Raw genomic sequence first — 22882 nt, forward strand, 5'->3', positions numbered from 1 at the left:
AACCCATGTTCTGTCCTAGCTGCTACCAGCCCAGCCCCTTCAGCTTAGCCATGAATGTTCAGGAGAATGCAGCCCTCAGGAAGAAAGGGTCTAAAATGGTGGCTTGGTGCTGCTGAAGGCCAGGAATGGGTGACTCTGATCTACTCTTTCACAGAGGTGAGGTGCCTTTCCCCCAAAGCCAAGGCATGGAAGTGTGTATGGGAGTCTAGGCTACTGCCACCTCTCTGCACTGTCCTGAATGGGGGATGTGTATGCCTCTCATGCAGTGGGTGCCAACAAGGGCCAGGAGATAGACCTAGATGCTTTACATTCTATTCCTGAGAAAGATGAAAGTTTCTAGGAATTAAGTCCAGTTTCACATGGGATAGACAAAAATGGAGATCACAAAAACCTCTTAGTAGAGATTTGCAGGACAGAAATATATCCCCCAGCACCTTTAACTGTATGGATACACACTCTGAACCACCATTAATTCGCCAACATACAGGAAGCAGTGGAAGTTAATCTTGGAACTGCTCAGACTACAAACTCTGTTGGAATATGCTAAGGACAAGCAAGGGCAGTTCGTGGAGAGTCAGCATCCTGTTTGTTCTACAGCATCCCCACCCAGTGCCACCTGGGGTGAAACTCACAGTGAGGCTGCATCAAGTAAGAAAAAGACAAAAAATAACTTTAGAGCACAGAAACGTATGAGTGAAGATGAGACACACGCAAGGGGACTTGGTCCTGGAATGAGAACTGGGTTAGTGTCAGGAAGTTAACAGAACTGGCTCTAGAGATGGAGGCCAGCAGCTGGAAACCAAGCCCCCCGGACTACAAAGCAAGCCAGGCTCAGCATCCTTCATAGCAGATCTTCTCTGGTATTGAGGTGGCTTTTTTATAAGATACATTTCTTCTGTTTCTTAAAAAAAAAAAAAAAGTCAGTGGGGACTTCCTGAAGGGCTCTGATTCTATCCCGCCATTTCCACAAACTTGCCTTCAAAAAGGGCAAGTTAACTTTTCAGAATACTTTATGAATCTCGTTGGGCTTTGTAACTGGGCAAAAGGAGTAAAACAATATAACAATGCATTAACAGAAATGGTCTTATTCTGACGCATGTGGAGATTTTTAAGGGAGTGTGAGGCCCCTTTCGAACCGTCACCCAGGTAGAGAAAAATACTGAGGCCGCAGTTACTCCAAAGTGTGACCCATTAACAGACTTCTCATCTAGACAGGCTCATCTCTTTTTGTTTAATAACCGAAGCATAAATTGCTTCAAATAAACTGCAATACTGGCATTTGAGCTTTCTACAATTCCTCTAGAAGTTTCCCTAGTTTTTCAAAAGTTTATTAAACTGATAACCATTTTAAACAGAAACCAGCACCAGTAGAAAAATGAAATGGCAGCTCTCGGGCACGGCGCTTTCCCAGCATGAACAAACTGCTAGGTCTGTTCCCAACCCAAGTGAGTAAGGGAAAACTTAAAGAAAGCTTATTTCAAAGTCCACACTGCCACTGAGGAACAGGCTACATTTTCTTCCACTAGCTAGGAGAAGAGGGGCAACTTGTGGGAAAACAGGAGTGAAGGGTATATCTATAAGGGTGTCCATATATTACTACTGAAAAGCCAAAGTTTAGTTTGTCAAAGAACACTTTATACTGTATGCTATACTCATGGATATATGAAAACAGGATGGAGCATGAAAACAGGATCTATGCCCTTGACTAAGCAAAGTGAATGCAGAACCAACAGTTTCAAATGACATTACAGGAAAAAAATAAACAAATGAGGGTAGGAGAGATTGTGTAGTCATCAAATACAACCACATCCTATCATAAGCCTTACCCTTGCAGGGAACAAAACACAGGTGGGAGGCACCAGCTCCCAGGCTGTCTACCGTAGACATAACTCCTCTGGAGGGATCATGGTCACCCCTGCTCCTCATCTGTCCCACTCTCAGATGGAATGTCAAAATGACCACGCTCAGTAGTTTCCCTTTGCTTGGGCAGCAAAACTGTGGTAGTCACGGGGGTGGAAATCCAGTTCATTCTGAGCCACACGTCCTTGAGTTTACCTGTTCAAAGAACCACGTATTGGGGGCCCATAGGGCTGGGTTGTCTAGAAAGGGCTCTTTTCTAATCCAAGGGCTGGCAGTGGTCTTGCTGGAGCTTATGATGGGTTGGTGGAACATGTGCTGGGAGAAGAGCTTTCACTACATTTTCCATTCTTCCTTCCTGATGTGGATGCCAAACTCAACCGAGTCTCCGAATGCATTAGACTTTTTCATCATTTACCCATGGACCTGTTCAGCTTCAGAAAGGCCAGAATATGAGGGCCACAGACAAATTCCTGCAGCTCTTTTGTCTTTTTGCTGTTTTCCTAAGTTTATGTGGTGCCTGTCCCCTTGTGCAAAGGCTGCTGCTGCTGCTTTTTTATGGATCTGGTCTCCCTCATTTCTCAGTCACACATTTAGTTTCTGAGACAGGTCTCTAACAATCTGGCTGTGTGCTACTATGCTGCTTCCAGCCTCTTCGCTGCTAGGGCTGTTTCCACACTGTGCCGCCTCTTAGACTTTTATGTGGCATCTATTTAATATTCGTGTTTATGAAGGGCTTAGCAGTGCACCCAAATATAGTCTTTAGGATTTGGGTGAAAAGTTGAATGTATTCAGATATTCAACACATGTTTATTGGTACCCATAAAGCATTGCAAGCTTATCGAAGATGACATCAAGATGATCTCATATTTTGATTTTTAAAAGCTGAAATATCATTTTTAAGCCTTAAATAAAATGGAAGGAAGTCTCGAGAACATCATGCTTCTAACAATGCTCTGGAAATGCAGTTGGATTTGATATGCAGTCAGGAGTTTCCAACAGACGTTGATTGTACAATAAACTTAACACAGAGACTCTGCCAGTGTGACAGAGCAGCTTTAAATCAGGTTTAGAGCTTGTCATGCCTGAATACACATGCTAATATTTCAGTCAGCCTCTAGTGCAGCTGTTAAAACATGTGGGCTCTGTAGATCAAATGGGACTTCTAAATTTCATGAGTTCTGAGTTCTGATTCTTAGGATTATTTTGCTTTTCTAATTAGAAAGCAGACATCACTTCTGATAGTGGAACATCAAGATTTATTGATCATCCAAAAATATCTTGCAGAACAATAAATTTTGCATTTCATAATTTAAAAAGTTGATACATAGTTGCCGATTTTGAACACTTTCAAGAGCAGAAGAAAATGTCAAAACTTTGCATATGTAACAGGAAGCTGACTGCTCATTCAGAAAACAGATTTGCAAGTGATGTCTATTTCAACTAAGACAGCAGTTTTCTTGCAACTTTGCTCAGCTAATCAAAAAATTTAATTCTTAAGGATACACGTGTTTACTTTCTTCTGAATTTTTAACAAGTATTAAATATTTCAAGGGTTATTCCTCTCTGTCATTCTTTAATTTCTCCTCCTTACCCATCAGCCATCAGAACTTACTGTCTCCACGGGCTTCATGACTATGTTTTTCTGCCTTAAGTTTTGTAAGTGACTTCCTCAGGACCATCTTCTCATAACTTCTCTTCACACACTGAATAGGTAATCTATTTTTCTTCCTTTTCTAGTTTGCAAGGCTGGGTTGTAACATTATTACCAGCTTTGCTGACTGACACACACAGTGTCCCACACATGGTCTAGGAGCCAGTCATACCTTGATCTGGTTGGAGCTGTGTTGGGCTGCCTTTCTTCAGGTGTTCACACATCAGTTGACTTGGTATCAATTGACTTGTAACCTGGAAAAACCACTTGTCCTTTCTTAATCTTTCAGATTCTAACTTGGGCTACATATTTTATGTAACAAATCTGACTTCTTAGGTGAAACTCAGTAAGACTGGTCAGAAAAATGATGCTTGCTGGATGGGATCAGAACCCAATCAAGTGGGCCACATTGTGACATCAAGGAAGGAAATACATTAGTAAGATTTAAATATTTAATCTACATGCTTAGGTAAATTTGGCAGCAAATTCGATGTCCAAATCAATTAAATGAAAACATTCAGGATTACTAAGTTCAGTATTGTGAACTTGAACAAAGAATGTTTCCAGATACATTTGTTAGTTCAGAAACAGAATTTTTTGACTTTCAACTTTGCTTTTACAAGATTAATAGTCTTAAATTTAACTACTTAAAATTTTTTATATTATTATTTGTAATTATGTGTGTGTGTGCCTGCATGTGGTATGTGCATGTGAGTGCAGTTAACACACTTCTGTAATCCTATATTTAACAGATGCTCAGAAAATGTTTGATACATTATATCTTAGTCCAATCCTTACATTTAACACAATACCAAACCATAGCCATGTTTACAAGGTAAAAACTAAGAGTTTTGTACAGCATTATTAGTAATGCAGCCTCTGAAGTTAACCATCAGGGGTTAACTTTGCTTTTTTTTGATTTGCGTTGCACATCTTGCTCTTTTAGTACGACAGGGGCACAACCTTCACCATCCTCACAATACCCTGTAAGTCCCACTCATCACCAGTTGGCAAGTTTGTTTTAATAGAAGGTGAAAAATTCAGTCTAAAGAAGCAGAATTTTGATGAATTATTTGATCACAAAACATGCAGTAGTGAATTTTCAATTCACAAATTATTTCTGTGGTTTGGTGAAGATGATAGCAGCTGGCACAAATCATGGAAACTGGGGTTTCACTTGATTCCAATCACTGCTTACCATTCAACTGCCACTGGCATGCAAAGGTCGAATAATGGCAAATGGAAGACAACATCTACCTCACTAACACATCAGTTCACCCATTACTGGCTGCCTGGATTAGCTTCACCACAAAAGGCACAGCTGGAGAGCTGTCACCCACGCTTCCACACCCCCCTTGCTAGCTAACCAGACACGAGTCCCCATTGCTTGGCTTGACCTCTCCTTCCAGCAGCAAGTTCATCACCACCTTCGTCAGGTAGCTGCAGGTTCCCCGTGTTCCCAGTGGGGGCGTGTTGTAGAAGGAGGTCATATCATCCTACAAAGGAAGAGAGCAAACAAGTCCTTGGAACTGACAGGTGAAATCAGCAGCTGCCTAAGAGGGAAATAAATTTGCAGAAAGATTTCCTCATGGAAATTATGAGCTTCCCGAACTTCGCTTTCATTTTCCCGAGGCATCTTCTCAGCATATAAAACAAAAGCAGACATTTTTAGCAGCCTTCTCTTTGCCAGTAATTTTTATTTACTTAGGGAACCCTTTCACAGATGAGCATACAATATTAAACAGAGAGCCAGAAGGGACTACATTAGATAGTACACAGCCCCAGTGATGCCCGTTCTACACTCCCATCTTCCTCTGAATTTATTTTACAGCCTTCTGCAATCAGTGGATCCTCCCTGGCAAAACACATCTTAATTGTCAGCCATATAAAAAAATTATCTCATCTTGGATTTCTTTTTCTTCTTTTGTCAGAACTTCATCATTCAATCGACTAGTAATTAGCTAAAAAGTAATATTAATTCCTCAAGTAAGTTTGACTGCCTCTCAAGCATTCTAATTTTGTAGTCTGTAAATCTGTTTGGGGCATGAAATGATAAGATCAGAGACCATTTCAACAGCTGAGACAATGAAACCCTCTGCAGAACGCTGTCTTCTGCACTTACTTGTTTTTCTGTTTCTTTTAGCCGACTCTCATCTTTTTGGAACTCATGAAATGCTTCTTTGACCAGTCTGTCTAGATCCACTTTGTCTTGGAATTCTAGTTCAGGGTTTCTTTCCAGCACAATGGACACGACCATTAGTAACTAGAAGAGATAGATGTGGAAAGCCATTGACATGAACCATGGGCAACACAGTCTGTACAGGGTTTCATCACTGGATCTGATGAGCAGTGCTCTGTATATTAAGAAGTACCTATGGATAGAATTCTTACTGAAAACTGGCAGCACCTGTTCTATTTGGAACATGCATGTTTACCACAGTATCCCTGTGGCCACAGAGAGATCTTTTTAGTCATTGCTAGTTTTTTTGAAGATGGCAATGATCTCTTGCTCTCTATAATTCTCTGAATTGTTGCAACATTCTACAATAGTAGTGTATTATTCCTATATGGAGGAAAAACTAAAAACTAAATGGAAAGAAATGATCTCTCCCTCTGCTGTTACGGCACTGCTGATGCGCTGGCTGCAGAGGATGAGTGCAGCCGGGTGAGTGGTCAGTTTGGTTTTTCCACCTAAGGGAGCTTAAGGTACTTGAACCATAGGACACAGTACTTGATCCAGGTCAAGGATGTCTGTCTTCTTGATGACTCTTTTGGAGGAGCTGACAGGTGATGGACAGAGTTCTTGGTGTCAGGGGGAGAGGGTAGTTTTCCTATGTTAGTCTTTAGTGAGCAGACAGAAAGCAAGCCTTCAATGATCTACATTTTTTTTTTTTTTTCGAGACAGGGTTTCTCTGTGTAGCTTTGCGCCTTTCCTGGAACTCACTTGGTAGTCCAGGCTGGCCTCGAACTCACAGAGATCCACCTGCCTCTGCCTCCCGAGTGCTGGGATTAAAGGCGTGCGCCACCACCGCCCGGCCTACTTTTTTTTTTTTTTAAATACAAACCTCTACAATGATCTGTCTGTACTTTGGCTGGTCAATGTTTCCCAACATGTCTTCAACAAGGAGAGAAAAATTCATCTCATACATAGTCATATCAGACAAGGTTGGTTGCTGAAAAAGAAAAAAAAAACTTCCACATTAGCATGCTGAATGTTGTCCTCTGTGTATCATTTAATAGAGGAATTTCATTTTCTAATCAATAGTCTTTCCAGTTTCTATAAAACCGGAGAGAGTATTTTCACCCCTGTGCCTAAATTTTATATATGTCAAACTACTGAAGCCAGCCAGCCGACTGTTGTGATAAATTAAGCCTCCCACTTTTAGTAGTCATCTTCATTATGTTAATAATTTTAGGGGAAAGAACTGTATTAAAAATCCATTCCATAAATAAAAGTAACAGCTAAAAACTGAGACTATGAATACAGTACATATTGCATTCAGAATTAACATGAGACATTATGGATGTTGGACTTCAGGATGTAAGTCATTGCTATTGAATTTATATCATTTCTGTTGTTTTTTTCCAAGCTTCCAGCAGAAAAATGCTACAAATAAGCAAAAAATTGTGTGCAGAAATTGCAAGAAACAGAAAAAGGAGGCAAAACTAAAAGAAAATTTCCCTTTGACTTTTGTTTAGAACAAATCAACCATCTTTTATTCATGGAGGACACCCAGTCCAAGCCACATCAGAGCATGGTGGCCAACTGTGACTGTCCACCTGATTGGATTAAGAAGCACACAGAGCATCAATGAGGCACACTTTTGATTGAGTTAGGAAGACCCAGCCTAAATGCAGGCAGCAGGAGCTAGAATCTGACTAAAAGGGGAAAAGCCTATTATGCACTGGTATTCCCCACTTCCTGCTTCTCAGTCACCACCTTGAATCCAACTGTTCTCACTGTCACCCTTCCCCTGCCACAGCGGACTGCATTCCTCTGAACCATGAGCTACAATAGACCCATTCTCCCTTTGTTGCTTTGGGCCAGGTACTTGGTGATGAGCAAAGTAAATATAATAGAGAGAGCCCTTAAGAACAGAGAGGAGAGTCCTAATGTTGGACTTGTGAGCCAGAAAGCAGAGAAGGTCAATGGAATTATACAAGAGGCCGGGCGGTGGTGGCACACGCCTTTAATCCCAGCACTTGGGAGGCAGAGGCAGGAGGATCTCTGTGAGTTCGAGGCCAGCCTGGGCTACCAAGTGAGTTCCAGGAAAGGTGCAAGCAAAGCTACACAGAGAAACCTTGTCTCGAAAAACCAAAAAAAAAAAAAAAAAAAGGAATTATACAAGAGATGTAGGGAGGACAGGGCCCATTTGCTTTATCTCAGTGGTTTACATGGAACTTAGCCACAGCTTTAAAAAAAAAAAAAAAAGACAACCATTTGTTACCTAGATCAGGACTGAGGAAGTCCTTCTTCTTGACATAGGTGACAGAAAATTGTTCAGTCTGCTGTGATATGCCTCAGTCCTATATTCAGTACAACTATTGCATTCCACAGTCAGCAAACTCCAACATATTTTTACAAGTACTACATGACCTGGAAACCTGAAGCTTGGCTGCCTAGACAGGTGGCTACTTTGAGTGTTTAGATGTCTAACAATAGGCTTAGTGTGCTCATAGGAGGAAGGAAAGACTCTTTTTTTTATTTCATATTAACTTCTTAATATATTTTATTAGAAAGGCAGCCTCTCTCCTAGGCACTGATGATAGTTAATCATAGAGAAGAGACATCAAGCTTGCCTTATTTTCCACTCTTCTGCAAGGACTGAGAGCAGAGAGGTAAAGAAAAGGCTTAGAAGCCAACCCACCAGCTGTCAGTTACTTACTCAGTGTGGGACTCTGGGGAAAATCATTCCAATGTTTTGGAATTCCTCATCCTGAATTGCATGGGAATAATAAAGTACCTTTCTTGAAGTAGGGGTAAGATGGACAGCTAGTCTTTGCCTCTATGTAATCTGGTGAAGGGCAGTCACAGGCATAACAGCCCAGTAAAGAATTAATTTCATGGAAGGAATAGATGAATAAACAAGCACTAAGAAAGAGCTGATCATGTCTAACTCAGTATTACCAACTAGAAAACACACCAATAAAATTACAAGAATTAGTAAACATCTGTAAATAATAACCTTCAATGTAAATAGTCTCAACTTGCCAATAAAGAGACACAAACTGGATAGATGATTGGTTTTAAAATGGATGATTGGACCTAATTATTTGTTGTCCCCAAGAAACACACCTCACTGGTAAAGATACTCACAAACTCAGAATCAATGAATGGAAGTCAATCTATTAGGTGAGCAGTGGCTGGAAATGGGCTGATGTAACTATTATGATAGCTGATAAATTAGACTCAAATCAAAATTAGAGGAGATAAATCAGGTCATTACAGTAATATTAATATAGAGGACAATACACCACAAAACTGTAACAGTTGTAAATATATATGCACCAAATGCTGGGACTTCCAATTCATAAATAAATACAAACAGACACAAAAGGTAACACAAGTCCTAATATAATAGCGGGCAACTTCAGCACTCAACTCTCATCTTTTGATAAGTAGTGAAAGGGGCTTCAGAGTTCATGATGGCTAGTTTTAGTTGTCAGTCTGACATAATCCAGGACCACCTGGGAGTCTCAATGAAGGGCTTTCTAGATTAAGTCAGCCTATAGGCATGTCTGTGAGGGATGATCCTGACTAATGGGAAGACTTGTCCACTATGGGTAACACCATTCCCTGGACTATGGATCCTGGAATGTCTATGCAATGGAAAAGAGAACTGAATACCAGTGTGCACACACTGACTCACTGTGCTCTCTACTCTTGACTATGGACAGAATATGATTATCTGCTTCAAGTCCCTGCTACTTGTCTGCCCACCAACGATGGCCACCATCTGAAACTGTGAGTCAAATACACTTCTCTCTGTTAAGTTGCTTTTGTCAGGGTATTTTATCAGAGCAGCAGGAAACAAAACCAAGACAGAATTAAACCATAACAGAGATCAAATACAGATATGTCAGAACACTCCACCCAACAGAGACAGAATACATAGTTTTCTCAGCAGCTTATGGAACTTTTAAAAGAATAGATCATATTCTAGGCCACAAATCAAGTCTTAGCAAATACAAAAGAATAAAAATAACTTCTCATGTCTTATCAGACCAAACTGCAATAAAACTAGAAATCAGCAGTGAGAAAAACTATAGAAACTGCATAAACATGTAGAGAATGAACAACACCTGAATAACCAGATGGTCACTGAAGAAATCAAGAAGAAACCTATACATTTCTAGAATCAAATGAAAAAGAAAGTACAACTTACCAGAACCTTTGAGATATAGCTAAGGCAGTTCTAAAGAAGAAAGGTTATATGATAGCTTACATTAAAGGGAAGGGGCTGGAGGGATGGCTCAGTGGTTAAGAACATATACTGTTCTTCCATAGGAACTGAGTTCCACTTTCAGCACCATGTCAGGTGGCTCACAGGCAGCTCCAAGGGCAATCTGACACTTTTGGTCTCTGTGGGCACCTGCACTCATGTGTACATACTCACCACACAGGTCTTTAATCCAGATCTTTCAAGCTGGGAAAGACACATCTTTAATCCCCAGTCTTGAGGTACTTTAAATTTGTCTTCCATCTTTCCCTTATGGTACTATCTCTATAACTCCTAAAAGTGAGTTTCTTTCCTAATACTTCTATTTACTTCAATGTGTTAATTTATATAAGTAGGTATTTTAATTTATGTTTGTTGGAGCTAGGGTTAGTTCTAAGTGTCCAATGGTTATGGATTCTTCTGGGTGTAGACCAGATGCTTTTGTAAGGTAAGCTACGCTGTGATTATTCCAAGCACACTTTCCAGGATGCTTGCCTTTTTCCGACTTGTCTCCTCTCATAGGCTGGCTGATGAGTGATTATGAATCAGGGATCATATGTCTAATTTGAGGACGGTGGTGGGCAGTGTATGCATACTTCATTGCTCTATTCAATTAAGCTCTCTATTCTTAATTTACTACTAAATCCTCCTTAGTCCTTTAAATTTCATAAAGGATAATGTGAGTGTTTTAATTAAGAAAATGTAGCCTATTATTTCCCATCTCATAGGCTACACCTTGAGCTAACGTTTTTTATGATTGATCTTTTGCTTACTGTTATTCCTTTTTAGGGTTTGATAATGATGGAGGTATATAGGCTGGGGAAGACCCATGTCTTTAATCTAGGTCTTGAGCAGGAAGACATACCTCTAATCTGGCCTACACCTTCTGCTGGAAGCCTATAAGGACATGGAAGGAAGAAGCTTTTGTTCTTTGCCTGCTTGCTTTCATCTTGCTAGCAAATCAATTCCTTCACTGGTATTAGAGCCTACTTCTTCAGGATCCCAGCATATACTGAAGACCAGCTGAGACATGCAGCCTTGTAGACTGAACAACTACTGGATTTTTGAACTTTCTGTTCACAGTCAGTCATTGTTGGGTTAACTGCACTGCTGCCTGTAAGTCATTCTAATAAATCCCCATTATATACATATATACATACATACATACATACACACACATATTCTATAAGTTGTTACTCTAGAGAAACCTGACTAATACAATATGAATAGTTAAAAATGCTAAAAATAATTTTAAAATAAATAAAAGATTTAAAATAAATAACCTAATGATGCACCACAAGGTCTTAGAAAAAAAGAACATTCTGAATCCCAAAGCAATAGATGGCAATAAATAATACAGAGCAGGGCAGAAATTAATGGAGACTAAAAGAGCACTACATAGAAGAGCTCAGGTCTGTAACAATCAGTGAGACTGAAGCAGTAAAGCCCCCAATGAAAAGTGCAGGAATGGACGGATTCACCATCAAATTCTCCCAAATCTTTCAATAAGACCTAATGCCAATGCTTCTCAAACCATTTCATATAATAGATTTTTCTTACTTTCAAATTCATTCTAGGGAGCTAGCACTGCCCTCATAGCAATGTTAGATAAAGATACAATGAAAATAAGAAAACTGTCATAACATTTGCAGCAAAATCAATAAAACTAGAAAAGGTTTTGTTAAGCTAGTCTCAGAAAGACAAATTCTGAATAAATTTCTCTCATATAGAGAACCTAGATTTAAAAGTGTGTGTGTGTGTGTGTGTGCGTGTGTGTGTGCATGTGTGTGTTTGTGTGTGTGTATGAGTGTGCATGTGCCACAAAAATAAAAAGTGGATCATGAGAGGGGATAAAGAGATCTTAAGAGACGGGGAAGTAAGAGATGGTGATAGAATACATGTAATAAGAAAGCATAAGGTGGGAAGAAAGGGAACCAGCTTTGAGGGGGTAGGGGGTATAGAGGGAGGATTAGTTGAGGAGAGGAACTAAGAACAAAGTATGACAATACATGCATGAAGATAAAACTCATTACTTTGTATATTTACCTAAAAAATAATTAAAACAAAACAAAAAAGACACAGAAAATGAAACCATGACAGTTGCAGGAAAATGGATCAAACCAGAAATCATTATGTTAAGAGATGTAAGGCTGACTTGGACAGACCTCATGACCAGGTGAACTATACTCTGTGTGTGTGTGTGTGTGTGTGTGTGTGTGTGTGTGTGTGTGTGTGTGTGTACGCATTATGTACACACATACATAATGAGACTGGAAAGTGTATCGTGAGAGAGGATAAAGAGTCAATCAAGTAGGGAAAGAGAAGGTGTAATAGATCACATGTGACATAAAAGCAGAAGGGACTATCTGGGAGAAGGAAGGGGATTAGCCAGAGGGAGCAGGGAGCATGGAAGAGGGCAGTGGAGGAGCGAAATGAATGAGAACAAAGTTTATTGACACATAGATGTAGTGGTGGTTGTCTGTGCCATACCCTGAAGCCCGCCCCTAGTGAGGCAGGAGATAGCGGCTAGGTATCTGCCCCCTTGGGCGTGGCCTGGACTGATACTCTTAAGACCTGGGATGCACGTAGGTATGTGCGCTCTCTCTCTCCTCTTTGCTATCTTGTGGTCTTGGATGCTAGTGCTGTGGATCATGGCAGAACTCTCCTAAGAACCATGTAGGACCATGCCCCACCCCTTCAGGATTCTGTGACCAACTTCCTTTATTCTTGCTGTGAGTTAACCCCTGAATAAATTCCTTTGACCATCAAATAGATTCCGTGGAATTATCCCATTGCATATATATGAAAATCTAATAATGAAACTCATTATTCTGTATCCTAACTTAAAAAATTAATGAAGAAGAAAGGAAGGAAGGAAGGAAGGAAGGAAGGAAGGAAGGAAGGAAGGAAGGAAGGAAGGAAGGAAGGAGGGAAGGAAGGAAGGACAAAAGAAAAGAAAGGTTTACACAGAATTGTTACCAGAGCTAAATGGCACTTGAGTTTGTAAAATGAAACAATAGATAACATATTTTTAATGCAGAGAGGCTGCTAAATGTAGCTGAGGCTACCACAGAATCCAATGGAGCCTGGTAGGTACAGTGGGGTGGGGATGGGGGGGCTGAGACAGGTGTCAACAGGTGGCCACACTGTACTGCAATGAGGGCAGGGATGAGAAGCCTCAGGGCTAACAGCAGAGGTGCTGCCATGTTGTCAGGAGACAGGCTGACTAGAGAAGCAGCCACAGGGCATCTGAAGAAGGCTAGAGCACTCCACTTTTGAATTCGGTTTCTGAGTAAGAACTAGACCTGTGACATAATTCAAACTTTGAATGGCTAAGGGGGTTCAATGAAGGACCCACAGCAGGTCCTTAGACACCCACTCCTGAGGAGAAGAACACTACCAATTTCTTGTGAAATTGTTCCACACTCTTGTGTTTATTTATGCAAAATACATATGGGTATATCTGAGACTATTTTTTTTTCATATAAAGAGCCTCAAAATTAATGTTGTTAAAGTTTCAATACTAGAAGCAGATATAGTACTCTATTTCTGTTTCTGTATACGTGGAATGAATTAAATACCAGGACTAAATAAATGATAACACATCAAAGAAGCAGAGGACATAGATACAGCTCAGCAATTACACATTTGGTAAAGCTTTTTCTGTATACACAGACACCGAAACTGGGAAATAAAAGAAACATGGACTGCATAAAAAACAATTCCAATGTGAATGATGACCTATTTTCTGGCATTTTATCCTGTCTTGAGCACCTCTACTTTGAACATTCTTAGAACACTGCAAAGAAGAAAAGTTGTTGCAGTGCAGAGAGGAGAGAATCCCTTTCCTCCTGTTGGCCCTTTCTCCCGAATTAAGTGCACTTTACCTGTGGCAAATGCTTCCCAGCTACGACTATACCATTGGGTGTGCGCTCCAGGATCTGCCACACTCGGTCATAGAACCCTGGCGGAGTTCTATTTAACGACCCATCGATCTGACGCCTGTCCAGCCAACATCTGTGGAACAAAGGAAAAGTCTCAGCATTGGAAATCAGGTTTGTTCTTGGAGAGAACAGGGTTACGTGTGCCAACAGAGTGAGCAAGAGCAAACGCTTCAGTGGTACCTATCTGCCATGTTCAGGGGAGGAGTGAACAGAGGGAAATGTCACAATTCAAGGCATGAGCAGGCAGAATGATGCTCTCCAGCAAGCTATGAGTTGCTTACTACATCATCAGATGACCTTCCCATATCAGAAATGGACACAACCAATTTCACAGTTATTTTATACTGTTCTCACATTAATGAAATGCAAGCACCAGAAAAGCATGGAAACCATATAGCTTGATCCTATAGATCCATTCCAGATGGGCTCAATAAATATTTAGTAAGAAATGAACAAGCAAATGTTCAGAAAAGTACTACATATCTACATATCTATGTATGTATGTGCACATACAAAATGAAATTATCTTATTTTAAATTTTATGAAAGCTGCCAATTTAAATAAGACTGAAGACTCAGTCCAAAAAACTAGACATAAAATCTTAAAATATCAACCAGATAGAGATTCTTACACATCAGAGTTATGACCAGAACCATAATACTAAACTTACATTCTAGGTATTAACCTAATATACCATTCACAATTATCAAAGGTACAGAACTTCCTTTATTTTTAAAGAACATACAATGACACAGAATAATTTTGCAAAAGCTGAGAATTGTGTGTGTGAGTGTGTGTGTGTGTGTGTGTGTGTGTGTGTGTGTGTGTGTGTGTGAATGTGTGTGTGTGTGTGTGTGTTTCTGTCTGTCTGTGTCTATGTGCCTGTGTGTGTCTGTTTACACTTGGTACTTAAGAAAGACAGACTGAAATACACAATTATCACATGCAAGGTGTGTCAGGATCAACAAACTGACAATATTTCTAAGTACAAAAGTGGTTATGCAGGACAGAGTGAACAGCTAAAGCACTTGGTGTTGTGGCAGAGGACCAGTGCAATTTGATCAATTCAGTGATTAAGAGGAATCTTTTCTGGATGGTCGAGGTCTCCATCAGTAGATCACACTACTGCTTTCAGTGTTTTGCTAAAAGGCAACAAGAAGGTCAAGGACCAAGTGATACCTTGGTGATGTTTTTCTTTGGTAACTGAATACCTTCTGCATTTGGTTTTTAACCATATTCCTTAAATATGACAACAACAACAAAAATATATTTCAGAGCTGTATGAAGTTAAGGCTAATAGTATAAAAAGGAGTATTTGCTTAGAACATAAAAAGAATATGAGAATACTCAAAATGGAGCTGGGAAATTATTTTAGAAAACATTATATAATAATAATAATAATAATAATAATAATAATAATAATAATAATCTGTATAGGTGTTTTGCCTGTATGTATGCTTGTATATTATGTGCAGGCCTGGTGCCTGTGGAAGCCAGAAGAGGGCACTGAATTCCCTGGAACTGGAGTTACAGGTGGTTGTTAGCCACCATGTGGGTGCTGGGAAGTGAAGTCGGGGCATCTGTAAGAGCAGTCAGTGCTCTAAACTGCTGAATCATTTCTCCAGCTCTACTTTAAAACTCTTATTTTATTTTGAAAAACTTTATACTTCCACAAGTCACAAAAATAATGCAAATTTCTTATGCCGCTTTACTCAAGCCCTCTCCCACTCTTATATAATCATAGCTTAATTACTGGCGCCAAGAAATCAAAAGCCATACAATAACATAAATTTATCTGTGAACCTTACTGACATTCTGCCAAGTCAGGCTCCAATTCAGGACGGCATGTGTCATTAGTTTCTATGTCCTGGGGGCTCCTTGAATCTGTGGTAGTTCTTCACTTATGTATTTAGTTTTTAAGCTTTCATACCTTAGTAATATCTGCTGTTCCATAGGATTTTCTTCTGTTTGGGTTCTATGGTGGTTTCTTATAAAATAATGCATTTTGGGCAAGAATATCCAGAAGAGATTGGGGTCAGTTTCAAAGCCTCATATGAGGGTACAGGAAAGTGAAGTCTTATCACCAGTGATGCTAATCTTTATTCTTTGATTAAGGGAGTCTAACTGTTGATAAAATTACTTGTTTTTCCTTTGCTATTGTATATTGAATAGAAATACTCAGATATCGTGCAAGTTTTCACTCCACATTACTTCTAACAATGGTTCTTGCCTGCAGCTACTGCTGTATTTTCTCAGTGATCATTTTCTGTTCTCATCAGTCTATCTATTCTTATTAATTAGATTCTGCCTTAAGGGAGAGTCCCTTCTCTCCCATTCACTGATCTCTATCAGCTTTATAATCTATTACTATTATTTGTGTTTTTCTTCTACACAAATGAGCAGGTACACATTTGGAAAAAAATCTCATCTCAGTTTGGGTCCCAGGAGCCTCTTCCAGTTTCTCCAGTGTCTACCTGCACATCTCTGTCAAATTTTGAGATTTTTTTGCTTTCTGGCACAAAGATACTCCTGGCTCACCTTGCATTTTTTTCTGCCTCCCTCTGAAATCAACCATTTCTCCAAGAAGGGCTGATTCTTTTCCTTATGGTGTTTAGAATGCAGCTGTTTCAGGTTTGCTCATTACTGTGGTAGTTTCACTGTTCCTGGGGTATCCCAGTAGACAGAACTAGAAACACATGGATGTATACGCACTAACACAGATCCATGTTCATTTCTGTCTGGTGTAAAATTATGACTTCACATTGGTTCATCAATCCAATCAACCTACTTTATAGGAATGACCACTACCAGTGAGGAATCTCCTTTTCAGTCATAACACACTTATTCATTCAATCGCCAGTGAATACGCATTGGTGAGAAGCATGCTTTAACTGGAGGCAGCACTTATGTGTAGTTTTGCTTATTTGGCCTTTCAGTGTCCAGTACAGTAAAGCTTTCAACACGGATTTTGACTTTGCACTCTCCTCAGTGAGTGTAACAGTCCTCATTTGTGTGAGCTGGTCCATTTGGTGGTTTCGGCTCTACTCTGGGCTCCTCCACACATGGACTGACTTAATACAGTACTTAATTCTGGGTGCATACAGCACTCCTACCACTTAGGAAGTGTTCCATGCAGAGATCAGCTGGGGAAGGCTTACATGGTGCTCAACTGTTTCCCTGTATCGGCTTCACCATGTCCCACCTGCTCGCACCATGTCCCACCTGCTCTCACCATGTCCCACCTGCTCGCACCATGTCCCACCTGCTCTCTCTCACCATGTCCCACCTGCTCTCTCTCACCATGTCCCACCTGCTCTCTCTCACCATGTCCCACCTGCTCTCACCATGTCCCACCTGCTCTCACCATGTCCCACCTGCTCTCACCATGTCCCACCTGCTCTCACCATGTCCCACCTGCTCTCACCATGTCCCACCTGCTCGCACCATGTCCCACCTGCTCGCACCATGTCCCACCTGCTCTCACCCTCCCTGATAGCACTAATCACCTCAGTTTCTGACTTATTCTTCCTGAACTTCTTCTACACAAAGGAACATATACATTTTTAAAAATAACAACTGACATTCCTTTACACTTTGCTGTTTCATTTTACAATATATCTTAGAATTCCATTCTTCAAGGGTGCAAAGCACTCTGTTGTATGGCATACCACATTTTGTCCCAATCATTTCTTGTGAATGGACATTTAGGTTATAGAAATACTAAAATTTTCAATTATAAGCAATGATTTATTCAATGATCTTATGCACACACATTTTCATGTTGTTGGAAACATCTTCAAAGTAGATTACTAAAAGGACCTGGGTTGAAGGAAAGAGTTCTTAGATGTCAAATTCCACCAGGAAGGGCTGTAGCTCCAGTTACATAAGCAGTTCTTTCTCCCCACAGCCTTGGCAAATGCTCACTACATGTTCTAACTTAGGCCCTGAGACAGGTAAGAAGTCTCTTGGCATGCCCCAGACATAGCTCTAATTATATATTAATATGAGCATCTTTTAAAATAGACAAAGGCCATTTTTAATGAAATGCACATATTGTTCCTGGTCCTCTCCATTTTCGTCATGGTTGGGATGGTTACCCGTCAGTTATGGAGAATTTTTAGATACTAACTCTTCAGAGCATGTTTGGGTCAAGTTTTTTGGTTTTCTTTTGACATTATCTTTGCCATGAAAATGTTATTTAAATTTTGATAAACTTTATTAGTTGTTTCTTATCCTACCCTCAGGTTAAATCATGCTTAAGGCCTTCCCCACTCCAAGGTTAAAGAGAAATTCACCAATGTCGTCTTCTCTGACCTATGCTTTACATGCAAACCTGTTATTTAGAACTGGTTGTGGTGAGTCACAACAAGTATCTGATTTTACTCTTTTTGCAAACAGCAATCCAGTTGCAGAAAGTATTTATTTTAACAGTCCATTCTTGATCCAGTGACTTGTGAAGCAAATTCATAATGTGTATTTATTGAAGGTTCATCTCTGGACCCTCTTTCCTCTCCAATGGGCCTGTTTATGCACTAGTACCACATTGTTTTAATCACAGAAGCTAATTGACATGCTTTAAAACTGTGGGAGAAAGCTGTTCTATGTCTGTCAGTTCTTCTCTCGTGTTAATTTTTCCACATGAAGTTCAGCAAACAGCTCTTGGGATGTCACTGGGATGCTGCTACACTCACAACTGACATTCTATAATGTTAACTGGTCTATAACAAGGAAACTCACTTGTTTGTCCAAATATATTGTTATAGAAGCCAGCAAGGCATATATCTGTAATCACATATATACATATATGTATGTAATAAACAAATACACATACATATGTACACACACAGACACATTTTAATAGACAACCTCTGCTGTAGATAGTCCAGTTAGAATCTTCTAGGCATATAACTTCATCATCTTGAGGAAGCTAGACACAAGTACACTAAATAAGTACTTGCCTAAATAATTACACTACTGTTCATTCTGGATTTTAAACAACAACTTAAATTCAAGGCAATCCACAAATACTTGTTTTGCTCTTATTCTCTTCTAAGTTAAATATATGAAAGGGTTTATCTCTGATGCTCATAGTCTACATAGGAAGACAAAATCAGATAGCATATCTACATAATGTTACCAAACCCAATCTCTTCTGCTGAAGTGTTAGGAGGAGATGCCACGCACTACAAAGCTCCAGAAAGGAAAATTAATCAAAGTTGTATAAAACGTTATATATTGCACAGAATAATCAAAAATGGGAAAGTGGTATAAACTATACCTGGAAAAAATATAAAGTGCAAATCAACACAGAATCCTAAATCCAGACATTTCGATACATCTGTGTCTATGCTGTCTGGCTGGGAAGGTGGCCTCATGTTTGGCTGAGCCTCCTCCTGGTCCAGCTGGCCTGGTACTCACTACAAAGCCAGACAATCCTTTTGTCTCACCACCGTAAGAGCTAGAGTTATTGGTGTACGCCACCATGCCTGACCTCCAAATTTTCCTATTAATGTTATACTAATTTCTCATCCATATCAGCTAAAAATGCAGATGATTCTGTGTCTGAGTATCTCTGGGTGACAGAAGCTTCTACTCACCGTCCACTCTGCTGAGGCTGGAGGATGTCCAGCAGCAGCTGTTTAACTTCACTGGGTGAGAGCTGATACAAGTCCACAGCCGGCTTGTGGCCACCACGGATCTGCAGCTCATACTCCATGGCATGGATGATCCACCTGAACAAGAACAAAGGACTCTTCACACGAGATCACCTCCTGCTGCTTTCGACAGCACCCTTCACAGCACTGACACATCCAGAGCGGAAGGAAGCAAAGGTCATTTAAAGTTCCTGGATCATTGATACTTCTTCCATCCAGTGTCCCTGATCAGAATCTTAAGGATGCTTCTGAACATGTAATTAGTTGTAAGACATGGGGAAAGCTAAGTCCTGAGAGTCTTTCCAGGTCAGACTCACTATTGCCGTATAATAGTTTATGTATGCAAGTGGCTGCCACAAGACACATGCCAAGAACAAATGGCACATAAACAATCCACCTTAAGAAAGGGCTGAGATACGCTACCACATAAAAGTTCTCTTCCTGGGAACCACAAGAATAATGATGATTTCTAAAAATACCAATTTTTTTTAACCCTCTAAGTCATTGACTTGGAGTTGGTGGGGACAGAGAAGTGCTGTGTTTGGAATAGAAGGAGCAGTGAACTGAAACTTAACTATAGCAGTGTGTTAGAGGAGTCACTGCCCCTAAACAGAAGACTGTCACTCTCTGTTCCCTGGAAGAATAATCCACCTGGCTACTGTGTGCACAGAGGTGAAAACTAGAGGATACAGTCAAAGGACTCAGTCCTTCTTTCTGCCAAAGCTGGTTTGCAAAACAATGGTGACACTCATTTGTGGGAAGACTTGAAAGTCTCAGTGCAAATGATGGGAGAAAAACCTTAAAGCACCCAGGTGAGCCAGAGGTGGAGCGGACAAGGCACAGGTCCCTGTGTGCTGGGCCAGGCCACAGGCCGGATCGAGTCTCCCTCTGGTCTGTGACTTCCAATCTCTTTGGTCTGAAATGAACATAATTTTCAGTTCCCCTATCTCCTATTGTTCTGTCTGGATTCAGGAATTTGAGTACATTCCATAAAACGCTTAGCTTGAGAGAAACAAAGTGCTCATCTGGATCTTAGCCCCCTGCTCCCCATCACCACACACACACAACTGATGTGCTCAGTACTACTGAGAAGTGGTAGAAACTTTAAGAGCAGGGTCTTGGGGTGGGTGTTCTGGTCATGAGGTCCTTTCTGCTTACTCTCTCTCGAGTGCCAGGATTTTGCTCTGCCAGGTGCTGCTGCTGTGTTGTGCTGTTTGCCCCATGCCCAACAGCAATGGAGACAAGTGATCATGGACAGAAACCTCCAACACTGTGAGCCAAAACAAATTTTGTCTTTGTAAGTTGAGTCTCTCAAATGCGTTGTTTCAGTAAGGGAAAACCCACTAACAACACAAGGACAGGATGTTAACAATGTATTAAAAATCATTGGAGGATTTGACTGTATCCACGCCAACTGCCCCCCAGGCATCTTTAACACATTCTCATCCCCACTCATGTCCATTCCAGTTTTACCCTGGCAACCTAGTGAACCCAGTTAGTGCTATCTGTTGCAGTGCTGACTGATAACCAGATTCTGGTGGCTCGATCTTGTCCAGGGCTCATGCACAGCTGCACTGACATCGTGGGTGCAATGGCCAGGCCACACCCAGATGACAGTAGTTCACAGCAGCCTCCCACCTCCAGCTCTTTTTCCCCATCTTCCTTGATCTTCCCTGAACCTCTGGGTGTTTCTTTAAATCAGCTGGAAACTGAACTCAGCTTATCTATCTGGTAAAAAGTAGAATTTCTTGACTTGTTCACCTCCTGTATTAGAGACTATATTTGCCAAAATGGTATACAAAGATAACAGTCACAAGAACACAGTCATTTTGGATGCTTTGATGTTAAAATTCCTTATGAAATTAATTGTTATAAACACTTCAGTTCAAAAACAAAACAACAACAACAATAAAACCTCTCAAGGGACTGAAGCTTTTCTTTTTTATAGTCTACATAGGTTTAACTTAAAGTTACTTATAATTCTACTTTATTTCCCTCCCATTTAATGCTAAATTTTACATTTGTAGTATCCTAGAGTAATGGCCCATTACTGAGTCATGCAGTGGAAAATCTGTACTCTGGTCTCTTAGAAAGAATGGAATAAAAAGAAACACGGAATGGAAGGTACTCTTCTAGACCATGTGACTGCAGAGATGTACTACAAATGCCAAGTGTGGCCTTTAAAGAAGAGGTAGGATGTCTTTGGGGGCTAGCAATTGGGTGTATGATAACACCACTGTGATTAAGAAATCATGCTAGTTGAACAGTGGTATACACAGTACTTCTTGTCTTAGGAGGTACAGGCAGGAGGATCCTGACTTTGAGGCAAGTCTGGGCTATATGGTAAGACCATGAATCAAACCAAAACAAAAAACAAACTACCAACCAACAACAACAGAAACAGAACGCCCCTCCTTTTTATTTATTTATGTTTGAGAAAGTCAAAGCTGGTATTGAATTTGTGGTAATCCTGTCACATTTTCCCATGTGCTTGGATGGATTACAGACCCTTTTAAAAGGATTACATCTACTCTCTAAGATACTCAGGAATGAATGTCAAAACATTTGGAAACTTGCTTGGAACACAACAGAATATAACAGTATGGCAGATATGATGACTGCCACACTCACATGTGTAAGTGGCACACTGAATTTTATTCAGGTGAAAAGAAAAATGAAATTCTGAAATTCCAAGGAAAATGGATATTACTGGGAAATATACCAAGCAAAGTATCCCCAGGTCCAGATAGACAAATGCAACATGATTGCTCTCATTTGCAGAGCCTACATTTGAATTCCAAGACTAGTATGTTTAACTTGTAGTGTCTTTAGAGGTCAGGAAGCTAAAAAAGGGTCAACAGAGAGGGGAAGGGAGACATAGAAGAACACACAGAATATGAAAGTAGTTGGGGGATGGAGAGGCTTAAGTAAGGACAGGGTATGGAAATAGGGGAGAGGAGAGGCTGAAGGGAAAGATTAACCAAAACTGAACATTATGAAAATGCCCTATGTGAACCTTTTATTTTAGAGTAAGTTGATTAAAAATATAGTTTAAAAAATTTGAACAGAAGGATCCTGCATGGATGGATACTGCTCTTCTCCAAGGCCACAGGTTACTGAATGAAAACCCCAGTGTCGGATGTGGTTTTACGCCCTATGAGTTTTTGGTCAGAATGCCCTAGAGGCTTCCAAAATAACACAGGCTATTGTCCCTGCTCCTGGCTGCCCACCAGAGCTAGATGGTAGGACCCAATTGCTGAAGATGATCCACACTTCAGTTGCAGGACACAGAGAAATCACACTGGGACTGAGCTCCAAGTCTCTGCTTTGCTG

At 40.4% G+C, this 22882-nt stretch overlaps 1 protein-coding gene across 4 annotated transcripts in view; it reads right to left on the reverse strand.

Annotated features, from left to right (window-relative positions):
• Positions 1–3099: 3099 nt before the first annotated feature.
• The window catches only part of Phkb (phosphorylase kinase regulatory subunit beta), a 207849-nt gene continuing 188066 nt past the window's right edge, over positions 3100–22882 (reverse strand). For all 4 annotated transcript variants that reach the window (XM_052729028.1, XM_052729030.1, XM_052729031.1 and 1 more), the window contains 5 exons: positions 19493–19627; positions 13839–13968; positions 6577–6684; positions 5634–5774; positions 3100–5007 (listed from right to left, as the gene is read on the reverse strand). In XM_052729028.1, the coding sequence (XP_052584988.1) occupies positions 4870–5007; positions 5634–5774; positions 6577–6684; positions 13839–13968; positions 19493–19627 (652 nt within the window). In that variant the 3' untranslated portion in view covers positions 3100–4869. The remainder of the gene's footprint in view (positions 5008–5633; positions 5775–6576; positions 6685–13838; positions 13969–19492; positions 19628–22882) is intronic.

Source organism: Peromyscus californicus, unplaced genomic scaffold (genome assembly GCF_007827085.1).
Source record: "Peromyscus californicus insignis strain IS unplaced genomic scaffold, ASM782708v3 Scaffold_8__1_contigs__length_139910024, whole genome shotgun sequence".
NCBI lineage: Eukaryota > Metazoa > Chordata > Mammalia > Rodentia > Cricetidae > Peromyscus > Peromyscus californicus.